Raw genomic sequence first — 14,823 nt, forward strand, 5'->3', positions numbered from 1 at the left:
ACCATGAGAGAAAATTGTCCACTCTCCCTCTCTCTCTTCTCACGTTTAATTCGTCAAATTTGTTCGCACCGTTTCTCGGTGTAACGGTGTGAGTGCGGGGCCGCTTTTCCGGCCAGCAGTTCGCAAGCTTTTCCGAACTCGGTCGCGCACTTGCTCAGTTGTGGAGTGATCGTTGTGCCGTTCGGTTCGGTAGACGGAAGCAATGCCATCGGTTCTAGCCAGCAGCCGGCCGTGGTGAAGAGTTACTTGTGGAGGGAGGTTTAGGGAAGGTCGGAAGGGTGAGAGTGGAAGCGGTTTGGGTAGCTGCTGCCCGGTGCTAGTGTTTGCAGCCGCACAACCCCCTCTCGATGGAGTGAACAGACAGCAGACAAGGTTCGCCAAGTGAGTGCCGATTGGATGTAGCTACCGAGTCCGGTCTGCCCCCCCCCCCCCCTTCCCCCCGAGAAGTGACATGTGGAAACATGTGGAAGCATATGGTGAACAAACACGTGAGCGTCTGATTTTGTGGCACAGATTCACCGTCCACCATGGAAAGCCAGCGTTATCTTCGCATCCTCTGCACTGGCGTACTCTTGCAGTCCTCGCAATTCCGCTCCTACAACGCAGCACCGACCATTGAATAGACCAACAGTGTCCTGATTTACCGCTTTCGCGATGCGACACACCGCAGGAACTCATCGTCTAAAGCGAATACAGATTTGACGCGTTTACGCGGGAACAGCTTTGCTTGAAGGTGTATCTTCGGTCGGATGTTCTTCACTTTCGAGTTTCGAGTGGTTTATTAATAGCGCGTAAAATGTGGAAAGAAACGCCGGAGCAGCTCCGTTAGCAAATTGAATTGGAATTTCTGATGTACGGAATATTAGCCGCAAATATTTCGTCTCGCGAAACAACGAATCGCCACTAAAGTATCGCAATCGGTATCGTTATTAGCATCGAGAGGGCATCCATGATTGATGCATTTCTGTGAGAGTGTGTATATGTGTGTATCTGTGTGGATGTATGTGTGCTGAGAAGGGAGCTTACTAAATTTACAAAAAAAATTAAAAGAAAATGTGTTCCAGTGTCCAGTCCAGTTCAGTGCTAGGGAGCTGGAAGTGTTATGCTTCAGAGTGCAATGAGAATGCCCGGAAAGTACTGGCTTGGCAGGTTGTTATCTAGGTTTTGCCGGTGAAAGAGCACAACTGCTGCGGTGAGCTGCATGCTGGATGGTGGATGGTGCTGGTTCCATGCAAAACCTTTGATGACGAATGTTTTTTTTTTCGGGGTGCCCCCTTTCGATCGACATTGCTCGAAAAGCATGAACGTGCCATGATGCTGCACTGTTCGTAAGGCAATCTGGAATAAGAAATTCGAAAGAAAGAGTCCACACAAAAAAAAACAGGAGAAAATCGTACAAAGGAAGCACCACAAGAGACCACCATGGCCACCATGTTGCGGTATGACAATGCGTCGCTCTGGATGTTCTTCATCGTCGGCTGGTTAAATTACGGCAAGTATTATGATTAGTTTTCCCTCTTCTATTTCGAGTTTCATGTTTGTACAAACATTTCACGAAATTTGTCGCATTTTTTCGATTCTGGTGTATTGTCATTCGCGTGAGATTATTTTTGGCATTAGCACTAGTGGAGTGGAATTGGTTGGTCTGGAGGCAAAATGAAAAACTCACACCGACCACAGCCGGCTTGGACTGGGAGCGCCGGAAAGTTTTATGCAAAACATACGCCACATGAAATATTCAATAAACGCAGCCAATAGGCAGCGCAGGGTTCCAGTAGATATCAAACATTAATGCACAGACACACAGGCAGTACGTAATGGTGTGCCGGTCGCTGTATCAGGCCAAAAATAAACTTATTTGAAACAGGCCACATGAAATATCAGACGCACCAAACAGCACATTGTAGCCAAAACAGGCCAAAAAACATCCAACCAACAACGCCTCTTCACGGCTGAATTATTCAATTCCAAAAACCGGCATTAGAATCGTCGGAGACGGTTTTCGGTATCTCGGGGGATCTCAATGACCAACAGAAGGCAGGAATGGTGGAAAAAATGTGCGGAGGCAAAAATCACATCCTGAAATCCGACCCTTATCCGTGGGCCGGTCAGTCGGATGAAATTGGAAACGGTGGTTATTGGATTCCTTCGTGGTGGCGCACCGAAAAACTAAAATACCAGTACATTCCAAGCAGCACGCATGTAAAACCACGAGAGCCACGAGGCCAACAAACGAGCCCAGGGTAAGGCCAGGCTGCTGCTGCTGCTGCTTTTGCCCGCTGCGAATGCCCGCCGGGTATTATTGGAGGACATTTATTGGCATGCTGCTGGAAGCCGTTTTGTACTGTGAAATTTTTGCTTCTCCGAGCTGCTCGATACCGATAGTGTGCAAACCTCGAGTGCAGTGCCATGTACGCACCACAGTTGCCGGCTGATTCTCTTATGTGAGTGTTCCAGTGCAGAGTGCTGGGCCATTTACGGTGAGGCAGATCAGCGTCTGCGGCCCATGTGGTGAAGAAAGCGGATTTGATTCGACATACCAGTTCAGTTGGCCGCAATGGGTGGCCGTTTAACCGCATCGCATGTTGCGTAACGCACAGTTGGAGTGTACCAGTACGGGGGGGAATGGGAAGTTTCTTCTGCGATTTGTTCATAAATCATGTGCCAGCGGGTAACCTTCTTCAAGGTACGGGAGACAGCTCGACCTCTAATGGTAGCTTTTATGTAGTGCGTCTCGAAAATATTATCAACCGTTTAAACGATTGTTGAAAAAAATTTCAAACAGCATGATCAACGTGGCTCTTCAAGGCGTTTGATTGGTGAATTTTAAGAGTCTTTTTAAATGTTTGTCATGCTTCAAACGTAAAATATCTTTAATTTTATCGTTCCCTTGAACTATGATAGCTGTTTTTGTGACTAGTATTTTAGCGTGTTTCCGTGTTTAGCTTGTTGTCGAATAAAAATCAGCAACAAGCATTACAAATGTTAACTGTGGCATATTTGGAGGTGCAATGACTATTAAAAAGATTAAACGGACAATGAAAGGAGCCATTCTGGGATTTTTTAAGAAACTAACAGTTGTCGAAAGCATAGGGAAGGTGTAAAAATGATAGAAAATGGCTAGCGTTGTTCTGATACTAGAAAAATTGTCGAGAAAGTTGCACATGTGAGAACTTCAATCTGAAAGAATCCCTTTCGGTTTTAACTTCTAAACATGACCTTCACAACATACATTCATGAAATTCATCAAAAACTGCTCAATGATGATATGAAATATTTAGTTGTATTTTGAGCACATTCTTGATAAAAAAAAACATCATTCAGCATTGATAGCCGTGATAAAAACGGCTTCCCAAGAGCAGCTAAATAAGGTACCCGCTTACCTGTGTAGAATTGGCTCAAAGGCTCAAATAAATGAGATCTCACAATAGCTACAGGCAGAGAAAATGCGCAATACAAAGAACAAAGTAGGTACAAAGTACAATTGATTAAACAAACATTGATTTTCATGATACATTATCCAGTTTGGGATGGTTTTTGAGAAACTTTAAATGCTACAAGCCATGTATAATATTGGACTTGTAAAACATTCAACCAATTTGTACAGAATATATATTTGTTTAGGATTAAAATGATCTATAACATTGATTGTGTGGTCTAATAATGCGGTGAAAAATTGGTTGGTTGCACAACTACTTCGTCCTAAGTTATCTACTATTTCGTCCAATCGACACTCTAGAATGTTTTATAAAAAAATATGAACTCAAGCATAGTCAATGAAGCATTATGCTTGAGCCCCTTTAAATATAGAATAAATGCATTGCATGCCAGTGAATGTTTCGCCGGTTAACCCAACATGATTTTGTTATTTAAATGAGGGGTCCCCTGAAGGCTTCATTGGAATAATGTGACCGCTTGTTCAGTCCGCAAACACAGCTCATTATTGCAAATCCTTTTGAATGTTTTCAGCTCTTCGCTACAAACGATCTTACCGAATGGTCAGCATACGATTAGGTGACATTTGATGGCATCCATTCGTTGGTCAGACCTTCCCCTTCTAACTGCTTGCTAATATGTAGAGCCTTCCGCGGGTCAGTGAGCAAAGCTAACCGAGCTTCTTGGAAACAGTACAACAGCCCTAACGTTCGCAATATTGCCACCAAATGATAGAGCCTGGCCGCGGGAGCGACAAAAAAAACACCCAGCAGGGTTGATACAGTAAAAACAAAACATTGAAGAATCCGAGGCTTCCGTTGCCCCCGTTGCGGGAACCATGCATAGCGATGGCTTTTAAAAGGAAGAACGCCGAGGAAGCAGCAGCAGCAGCAGCAGCAGCGTTGAGAAGAAATCGAAAAGTTAAAGTTGAATCCAAGACTCCACTGCGGCACCACCACCACCATCCGACGTCTGCCGTTCCGCTGTTCTAAGCTTAGCGGTGGAAGCGAATCGTTAAGCGTGCCAAGATAAATATTTGCTGAAAAAACAATGTCTATCGCGGCGGCCCTTTCGACTCGACGGCGAACGATTCGAAGGATCTTCAGCATTTTACGAGATTATTTTCCATTCCTGGCATTGTGGTTGCAGCATCGAACCAACCAACCAGCCACCACCAGTCGACAATCAATGAAAGATCTTTTCTTCAGTAAAATTTGAAAACTGCTTAAGAGCATCAAATGATGCCAGTCATTTGGAGTATTGAATGTTTCATATAGTTAGGATTGCAGTTCGAATCGGGAACTGCTAGTAAAGAAGTAACTTTTTCAAATTTTCCGTCACGCCAAATGTATAATCAGGAAAAACCTTACCTTTGTAAAATGGTGAGCAGTGGCTGCGTTGCGGTTGGTGAATTGAATTACTGATTGTGGTTCAATTGAAATTGGCGTTACTTTGTAATGGGATTTTACCATTTTTTTCCAAACCATCACCACCACCACAACACCGAGCGCCATCGACAACAAGGCCACATCGCACAATGTGCGCGGCATATTTACGCGCGGTCGGTAATAAAATCATCCAAATCTGCTTTCGGTCGGTCGGTCGGTTGGTGGGGGTCTCATTGGCCTCATCATAAAATCCGGTTCCTCTCGTCAGCCGCACAACCACATTCGGCATTTCGGGTCCTTGGCACCAAACCTTGAAAAATGCTCACCCCGAGAAGAAGAATGTCTCGGTTTCAATTTCTGGCCGCCAGCTCCGGCGACCCCCTCACCGCTCTTCTGTCTCTTCCTCCACCTTTACACCACGAAAAAAAGGGGTTTTCGAGGGGTTGGCAATTTTATTTATGATTTGCGCTGCGCTTTGACGCGTCCATCCGCAACCCGAGCCGTTGCGTTGGTGAAAAGCTCGTAAAACCGTCAACATCCTAGCACCACTGCCACCACCTTTGGGGTCTGCAGAACATCCTTTTGTCTGTGCGTTCGACGATGCGGGGGGTGGAGTCCGGGTCGGGTGTCGAGGGTTTTTCGTAGGGCCTGGTACAACATGAAACCCCCGCCAAAAACCCAAGGAGTTGTCAAGGAGGTAGCAGGAAAAACAATTTTCTTATCCATCTCCCGCTTTGAGCACTCTGCGGTGCTGGTAGCTGCTTCAGTAAATTTCCCATCGGACCAACATTGAAGCGATTTGGGAGGAGACTCCTTACTCCTGTCTCCACTCTCTCTCTCTCTCTCTCTCTCTCTCTCTCTCTCTCTCTCTCTCTCTCTCTCTCTCTCTCTCTTCCCCCCAAAATCGCATGAATGTAAAAATCGGAACATCATTCCGTTTTACAGTTTGCTTACATTTGGCCGATGTTTTTCGTACTTTTGATTCCCGATGTTTTTTAGCAACTTTGCTCGCTTTGTTCGGCTTTTAAGAAGCAGCCGCTCCGGTGGACGGGAGAACAAGGTGAAGGCCCTGTAGGCGCTACAACGAAACGAAAACTTTTTAAATTAAGCGATTGCTGAACATGAGATTGTCGGTGAAATTTATGTATATTAAACGCAAAATGACTGACAATGAGGGCAAGTTCAGTTCGCTGTTGGCCCGGAGGGCGGGCCAATATTCCTAAGGCCACGAAACGGAAAATAAAGCAATAGAAAGCCGATAGCAGCCTATTAACGCATCCGCGTGCAAGCTCGATCGTTGCTCGGAGGCATTGAATCATTGAAGCTGGATACCTCCCACAGGCAAGAGCATGCCAAGATGGTGGAATAAAACCGTTTATACATTAAAACGATGTAAACTAAGCTTTATGTTTCCATGCTAAAAAGCTTGTTGCTTGTTGCATAGTAATATTTTTCAAAGTCTCAATGTTTAACGTAGATGTTAATTATTTTAACTGCTGAGTTGTGTTTTCTTTGCATATGAAAAAAAATTAAACGACAATTTAAGGCAGGTGTGAAAACACTTTGTTTACTTCAATAAAGAACAGATATTTAATTTATCAATAGAACTCTGTAGAAGAGATATTCATATTATTTTTCTAGAATATCTCTTCTACAGAGTTCTATTGATAAATTAAATATCTGTTCTTTATTGAAGTAAACAAAGTGTTTTCACACCTGCCTTAAATTGTCGTTTAATTTTTTTTCATTCCTCAATTAAGTCAAAAGGATAAAAATAACAAATCAATTGCTTTGTTTTTGACGATAAATCCTTTACATGGGCATCAATAGATGCGCTTGAGATTTAAAAAAACTCAAATCCAATCCGTTGAAAAGGAGAGAGAAAAGACGATTATTTAATTACCTTGATGTAAAAATTATAAAATTCAATACAGTACAATTCAGGGTGGCAACGTCGAAGTGATACATTTACTCTACTGCACCCTGTAGTAACTATAACAGGTATAGATCAGATCTGTGTTTTCTATTTGAAGGAGTGATCTGTTTACTGTTGAATTTGGGTTTTGTTTTCTAGAAAATTGAATTGGATTCGTGTAGAAAACAAATTAAGATGTTATTTTTTCAAAACCTAACCCAACATCAGATAAGAACCAAGCTATTGCATCTGAATTTGTCGAGAATTTTCGTGCACAGGACCATCAAACGATTCAAAGATCCCCAAAGATTGTCCCAGAAACGTAAAACCGAGGGAAAGGGAATAATTAAGGCGGTCAAGGAGCGTATACGATGAAATCCGGAATGCTCGACAAGTAAAATGGCGCGTAATATGAAAATGCAAAAATATTTAAAAAGAACCTGTCCTTTGAAGAAGTAGAGGAATCATGGGTTGTCTCGCAAAAATGTGGTCAGTAGGGGTGCCAGATCGCGGATATTACTGAAGACGCACGCTGCCCACAACACATTTTTAGGCAACTTTAAATAAGAAAAAAAATGAGAAAAATGAAATGATGCGTCTGAAAAATGAAGCCAGTAAAAAAGCAGTCAAGAGGCACGAAAACGCCTTTGCTGTGACGGTCTGCGGAACAATATCATCAAAAAACGAAACGACCGCTGTTATTTATCGATAACGGCGTAAATATTAACAAAACCATATTTGGAGATCGGTTTCAAGGTTATTTTGATTCCTTGTGCGAAGATACTATAAGGAGAAAATGATTTTTGTTTCCAATAGGGTTAGGCACCAGCACATAAGAAATTGATTGTGCAGACACGATGTGCGCAACATTTGTCATGTTTTACAAGCTCATCGGAAAGGCCCGCAGCGTCTCCAGATTTGAAGCCAGTGGACTTCAGCATATCAGGATACATGCTATAAAAACTAGGAAACATAATTCATATGAGTTTGGACTCTTTTAAAAATCATTTGGTGAAGATATGGGATGAAATGCTGAACTAAGTCGTGCGTGCGTTGGTGTTGTAACGTGTTATTAAAACACACAGCAGCGCGAAATAAAATCTATTCTTATTTCTGTGACATAGTTTAGGTGTTCGACGTTGCCACCCTGTATTATATTGGGGTGCATAAACACCTTTTGTGTGTTTTTCGTACCTTGCTCGACTGTTTCTTTTACATCTTTTTTTTCTAGAAGCTATTTTTGGAAAGTGTAAAAAGTAAATTAAACAAGAAAAAAACATCAAAGCGATCGATATGCTATTTTAGTGCTTTTTAAAACATGTACCGCATACTGTATATAAGGAAAGACGTACACTTTTAGTCGTTTACCTACAAAAGTTCTGTTATTTTTCTTCTTCATGAAAAGGCCAAAACCTGTTCTGATGTTTTTTTTTCTTTGCTCCCTGAAATTCAAATTCGCTCTAACAATGACAGGCAAAATGGTGTGTTGAGAACGTGGCCAACCAACGGGGATGAGAGAATTGCGCTTACAACACGTCTCACTCAAGATTCGTGTTTGCTGAGCTAAGGTGGATCCAATTATCGATAAGAGTCGATACTGTTGCTGAACCTAGCACTCACTCCAAAGAGGCCTTCCGGTGCCGTTGCCGTTGCCGTTGCCGTTATTGCGTCAGCACGCACGCATTCCCAGAACACCAAGTCCACCTTCTTGTTCAGGAGGATAGGAACGATCTGCGCCATCATTTTAGCTTCATTATTCTTTTCTATATTTTATATCTGTACAGATAAAGGTTAGAAAGGTTTTTTTGTTAAATCAAACTCTCTAGTCTACCGAAATTCGAAAGACATGTGACACAGTCTTAGGAAAATGAACAATCGCCTAGGCAAAGAAGAAGAACTGGGCCTCTGAATCTGGAAGGAAATCCACCTGAATCTCTGTTCTGTTTCGCGTTGCACTGTCATGCCATGGCCGGCCATTGAATATTCATTGCGCTCCTGGGCGATGGTTCCGGGGCTATCGCTCGTCAGCACCCATCCCGAAGACGAAATGCAATTTATTCATTTGATGTCACGTGCAGCTTGAATGATATATTATTCAGTAAATATTTGCCTCAGTGCTCAGTTATTTTCCGTTATTTCACCTCATCGTCATCGTCATCGGTGTGTGCGCGTCCTCTCCCGGGGGATTGGCGTGGTAAAGTAAAAGTCTTTCTCCTCCTGGACCGGGGCATGTTTTTGTTTTGTCACGGGCATTCCTCGCAGGACTACAAGGGAAGCATTTTCGTCGTCTCGTCGTTGCTTTCCATTCCATTCGACCATTCGTGTGATCATTTTAGAGTCACTTCCTCAAGATGATGCTTTTCGCTCCCGGGGATGGGAAGCCGGGCAGGGGAATCGAAGGTATTTTGTTCTGTCTCCGGTCCCCCCCCTCCCGGTTGTCCGTGGTCTGTCCTCTCATCACCTGACGATGGCACGCGTAGACGATGGACAAGATGCCGTTGCTCGAGACGGACCGAGAGAGAGAGAGAGAGAGAGAGAGAGCCACACTCATGTCGAAACGATAAAGCTCATGGCTTTCACCGAGATTTTCCTCCGAGCTTCTTGAGCATCGGCAGCACCGGAGGCAGAACCGGACGAAGCAAGCCAATCACCACCCACCACCACCACCACCACCACCACCCCATGGTTCTACCAGGGCTGCCACTTCCGGACCGCACGGATGCCAGAGCGTGAGTGTCTGACGTCTTCCGTGCTGAATGACATCACGTAAACGAAATGATGTTGCTTAACGGGTGATTGGGATTTTCTTGCTCCGAGTCGAGAGCAGAAGACCGTAGAAGAAGTAGAAGAGGAATGGAAATACTTTGTTGATTCTTCATGTCCATTCCAAGCCGGCCCCATTTCCCCTGGATTCACTTCAATCCACACCCACCGTCATTGTCACCGTTGAGCAGGAAAGGATTTACAGTGCGTGATTGTTTCTGCGATTCTCGAGATTAGTCCCGGTCCCACTCCGCACTCCAAGGAACAGGCCTATAACGTGCGACGAAGTGGAAAGCGTCTCGTCGAAACCATTGGAAAGTAATTCCATTACCGCAACACGTGCACGTGGCCGTGGCGAATCCCGAAACCCCGGATCCGAAGGAATTCCACTCACGCACCGTTTACAAATTTGCTCCAACCGAAAACCCCGAAACCAGGCTTGACGGCAGTGGTTTTCAGGGGCGGGGGGGGGGGGGGGCACGACACGCGACACGCGACACGCGGGCCCCGGTTTCTGGTGGCCACTAAAAAAAAACTTACTTCATGTTACGTACACGGGCAATGAAAATTTATGAACACCGCGGCGAAAGTCCCACCGCAATGTAGCGTTTCAGCGTGACGCTCCAGCAACGGGCATGACAGTGAACAGCGCGACGGTCGCGACCGACCGACTTTATCTAACTTTTCCCCGACAGCAGGCGACACGCAGCATCTTCTACGGTGAGTGTGTCTGTCGCCTTGGGCTTCTTTATCATGCGTCTTATCGTAATCTGGCATCGGGAAGCAGCAACAGCAGTAGCAGCAGCACGTTGTCTTACGGACGTTCCGGGTGAAAGTTCCCCGTGCTCCGGGTCTTCTGTTCGCGACAGGCATTGGCGTGTTCCTGTTGGAACAGTTGGATGCGCTGTGCGCACGCCGGTGGACAAATTATCGATGAAGGAGATTCGAGATCAATTGCTTCATCCGCCTCCCCAATATTGATCATCTGCTTGTTTATGAAGTAATGATATAAAATGAAACTATTTTTTTACGTCCTGGCTACAAGAATGGCCCATTGTGCGGACCGAATGCTTCCCAATTGCGCGCCAAAGTTAAAACAATCCGACCACCGTGCCGCGTGGTGACACCTTTGGGGTGGTTTTGGGCCAAGGCGTTGCTACTTTGTCAAACTTGTTTGATTTTTGGACATTTATTATTCCCACAACACCCAGCGCAACAGTACCGGAGAGCGTCAGACCGCTAGACTGGTACCGGAACTTCCTTTTGTTTATCTTGGGGAGTGTTTCGGGATCTGCTCGTCCTTTTTCCTTCCATGAAGCCGATGAGACACACAAGCAGGCCGTGGTCTTATTCTCATGGTGGTCTCAGGGAACGCGTAGTAACCGTGACAGTTCCCACAGCGCACTGCGATGCTGCCAAATGTTGTTGCTGCTGCTGCTGCTGAAGCGCGTCGCGATACCGAGCGCAAAACAAGATACCAGGCCCAAGAATGATACACAAGCGCTTCGACAAGGAGCAATAAAACGAAAGCAATAAAGCTCAACTGGCCACCACAGTCATAGGGCCCGCAGTGCCCGCCTGCCTGCCTGACTGCCTGCCAGGAGAATCACGACAGAAATTAAGTTTGTTTTGCCTTGTCCAACCACGGAAACCACCCTCCTGGTCCTGGTGTTGGTGCTGGTCCTGGGCCTGGTAGCAACAGTCATTCGCCTCGCTCGTCCATCGGTCCGGCCATCGGCCATATACGCCTCCAAGGAGCAATCAATTAAGTGGTATATCGTCTATCGTTTACTTTTTTCCTTCGTTTCGGTTGTTACGTTGTAACAGCGCGCGTTGGGCGAAAAGGGCGGTCCACGTCAGGACTCTCTCTCTCTCTCTCTCTCTCTCTCTCTCTCTCGCTATGGTGGCCATTTCGGAGGAGACACAGAACGGTTAGCGGATGGCCCCGGCGGGGGGGTTGGCTGGGGAGACCGGCGTGCTGGGATTTGCTTAGAGCCATTCTATTTGCCCCCGGACGGATGTTTACTGGTGATGGCGGTTGATGGCGGTCGCAGGCAGGCGCGGTGTTGGTTGACCGAATCAGGTGATGATTGCAATAACGTTGCGTCCGTCCCAAAAAGACTCATAAACAAAGGCAATCTCCGGGGAGATGCTCGAATGTGCTATATACGCTGCCGAGTACGATGATTGAACCTAGCCCAAGGACTTTATGGGAATAACACATCCGCTTCGTAAACATTCCCTAAACATTGTCCCCCGATGTGGTTTGCCCTCCGACATCATGATGGTGGTGGTAGTGGTGGTGGAAGAGAGCCAACGAAAACGATGAACGATGGTTTCTTTGAAATTTGTTTCTCTTCAAACGACAGACAGAAGCTCCGTTTCATTCTTCAAGCGGCCATTTTCTTCAGACTCACCGGAATTACCATCGGTGGGCCCATTTGCTTTTCATCTATCTAATTGCGCGTTAAAATGCCAGTTCCTTCTCAGCCCAGTCCCCTAAAGCGCCCTTCGGCAACACATCGGTGCGCCATTGCACAACAAACAATGAATTTTCTTCAAACACAAGCAACAGCGCCAGGAAACGCCAGGGACTGCACAAAGAAACACAACAAACTTCATTCCTGCTGATCCGCTATACAATAGGTGGTGCGCAAAAGGTAACAAAATATGGTGCCCGAACCATTGGCCGTTGGCAAACGATGGAGCGTAGTGGGGGTATGTGCAATGTGATTTACCATCTCGTGACGCTCTATTAAGCTAATACACCGCGACACCGTTAGCGTGCTCCGTCGGGAGGAAACACAAAGCACAAAAACCGGTGTCCTTTGTTGGTGTCCTCGGAGGCTTCCGACTCCGCTTGTTGATAATGCCGGTACTCAGGTTGTGCCTGGTGGTCAAGTGGTTTTGGATCTCGGTGGTGGTACGATTATAGGGAGACCATCGGAGACCATCGGAAATCCGCTACATTCCGGATAAGTATATCCGCGCTCGCGTGCTCAATAGAAAGAAGGTATTTCAAAGAGGGGTTTATTTGTGCTTTGACATTTGTGATTGTTTGCATCAAATCGATGGAATGCAGCTGATAAGTCAGGGTGAGTTTGTTTTAAAATCAAAACATAAATCAAAACTCAGATCAGAATGATGCATCACTTTGATTGATGCCATACTTTCCTTTTTGTCTTCTATTCAATACATTCATTAAATAAATTCATTTTGTGTGAGTTATCAAATAGACTTACCAGGTTTATGCATATGAAACCGTTCTTTTTGATTTGTGTAAAAAACGCTTTTTCTTGGAAAATGGAGAAACAATTATTCTCCAAAGTTATGGCAATCGTTAGCTACACATTTTAACTTTATCTTAGGCAATTTTTGGATGCCTTGCCAAAAAACCGTCAATCTGTACCATTTTTTTCAAAACCCATCCATATTTTCAATTTTTGTAAAAAAGGAACCTCAGCCATTACCTGTCCCAACGATGCAAATAAATGTTCATCTGATAGAGATAGAGTGGCAGAGCATTTCCATCAAGCAAAATAGATCCATTTTGTCGTTTTTGATATTTTGGTTAATTTTTTTCACAATTCTCGGTCGAAATTGATTAATTGTTGCTTGAAATGATCATTAGTAACCGTTTTGGCCTATAAAGCCTGCAATTTGTTGACTTCTAACATTTTCGATGGTTGGTGGTTTTTTTCATTTATATCACTACTTTAAAAAATTTTAAACCGCACTTGGCACTGTGTTTCAGTGAGAGCATGCCCACCGTAACCTTCAATAAAAGTTTGATGCGATTCGGCCGCCGATTTTTTCAATTGGAAACAGATAACCAACGATGTCAGCGAATCGAAGTTTTTGGGAACGGAAGTTGCCATTTTATTCGCTATAAAAATATGTGTTATTGTGTTAAATTAGAAAAAATGCATACCGATTATGATTAACGTATGCCTTATAAACAAACTAAAACACTTAGACTGCTTTAAAAGCTTCATTTGTCCTAGATATAGCTTTGCAACGAAAAAATCGGATTCATATGCATTCACCTGGTAAACTCGGTTCAATATGCGTAGCTTTTCCTATCCAGTTATAGCGAATGACTTACAGTCTACCAAAAGAACATCATTTAGCAGATATCAGTTGTGAATGAAAACGATAGTTGATTTTTTAAGGAAAAATCTACTGCTAATCATTCACTTGATTTTTCTGCTAAAAAAACGGCCATTTTGTCACACTATGCACGTAAAATCGATTACAAACGCTACATTTGAAAAACTAGTAAGGTAAAGGATTCTTGAGAACAACTAATACAGCCAAGTGGTGAACACCTCTGCAGTGCAGAAGAATAGTTGCTAGAAAACATGAGATAAGTTAATGCTTAGGTATTTTGTTGTTTGATAAAAAGAAACTTTAAATAAGATAGAATGCATATTTCTTCAATATGTGCATCAAACACCGTGGAACGACAGTTTGTTCGAAAGATAGCACGCATCATATGATAAAGACAATCAACTTCAAAATATTATGAACTCAATTATGCAACTAAGCACAAAATTAGTTATTTGTTAGTGTTTTAAATGAGCTATCTTGATTTCCAATAGCATGAAGCAGCGGAAAGTAGGATTTAGTTTTCCAGGATAGTAATATGTTTTCTCCTATTGGACTCTGTTGATTGATCGTCTAAAGTCTGCAAACGATGTAAACCGTCTTTACCAATAACAAAGGCCGTCGTAATCAACATAGAACATTTGGAGACTAAGAGATTACGTACATTTTTCGAGCCAAGAAGTTATTCGTTGTCCTATGCTTTTTTTGTTGAAGTCTCTTGAAAAAGAAGAAGAAGAAAACAGCATATTATCAGATCCTACATCTTTCGAAAAGACATGCATACTTCAAACGGCTAGCAGACGCTCGAGTAATAAGACGAAATAAAAACAACCGTATTCTCCGGGTGGAAAGAAGCATTGTGGCAGCAATTTGCACACAGCAGAGAGCAAAAGAAATCGCTCTGTTCGCCTAATCCCCGCTTAACCGAGCATTACCACCGCACCTAGCTGGCTCCCTCGTGGCCCCAAAAAGCACACACGCGGGCGCTGCCCCAATGGAGAAGAAACGAGGAGAAGAAGGAGACAGAAAGCACATCAATCAATCATCTTAATAGACTCGCAACGATGCCGCCCATTCCGAGAACGGGTTTTTCCTCGACCGACCGTCCGTCTTAAGCGGAATCCATCCCAAGGATATCCGGGAGGGGGGGACAGGGAGAAGGTGGTAGACGACTCCGGGTGGGGGTCTACCTTTTGGGGTAAGACTTTCGGCTCG

The 14,823-nt window shown here is 44.3% G+C and overlaps 1 protein-coding gene across 9 annotated transcripts in view; it reads left to right on the forward strand.

Moving 5' to 3' along the window:
- Positions 1-229: 229 nt before the first annotated feature.
- The window catches only part of LOC126574157 (Down syndrome cell adhesion molecule-like protein Dscam2), a 99,076-nt gene continuing 84,482 nt past the window's right edge, over positions 230-14,823 (forward strand). For 8 of the 9 annotated variants that reach the window (XM_050234178.1, XM_050234181.1, XM_050234177.1 and 5 more), the window contains exon 1: positions 863-1,492. In XM_050234178.1, coding sequence (XP_050090135.1) covers positions 1,423-1,492 — 70 coding nt within the window. In that variant the 5' untranslated portion in view covers positions 863-1,422. Of the gene's footprint in view, positions 270-862; positions 1,493-14,823 lie in introns of those variants that run through there. The other variant, XM_050234179.1, reaches the window with a different exon arrangement.

Source organism: Anopheles aquasalis, chromosome 3, assembly GCF_943734665.1.
Source record: "Anopheles aquasalis chromosome 3, idAnoAquaMG_Q_19, whole genome shotgun sequence".
Taxonomy (NCBI): Eukaryota; Metazoa; Arthropoda; class Insecta; order Diptera; family Culicidae; genus Anopheles; species Anopheles aquasalis.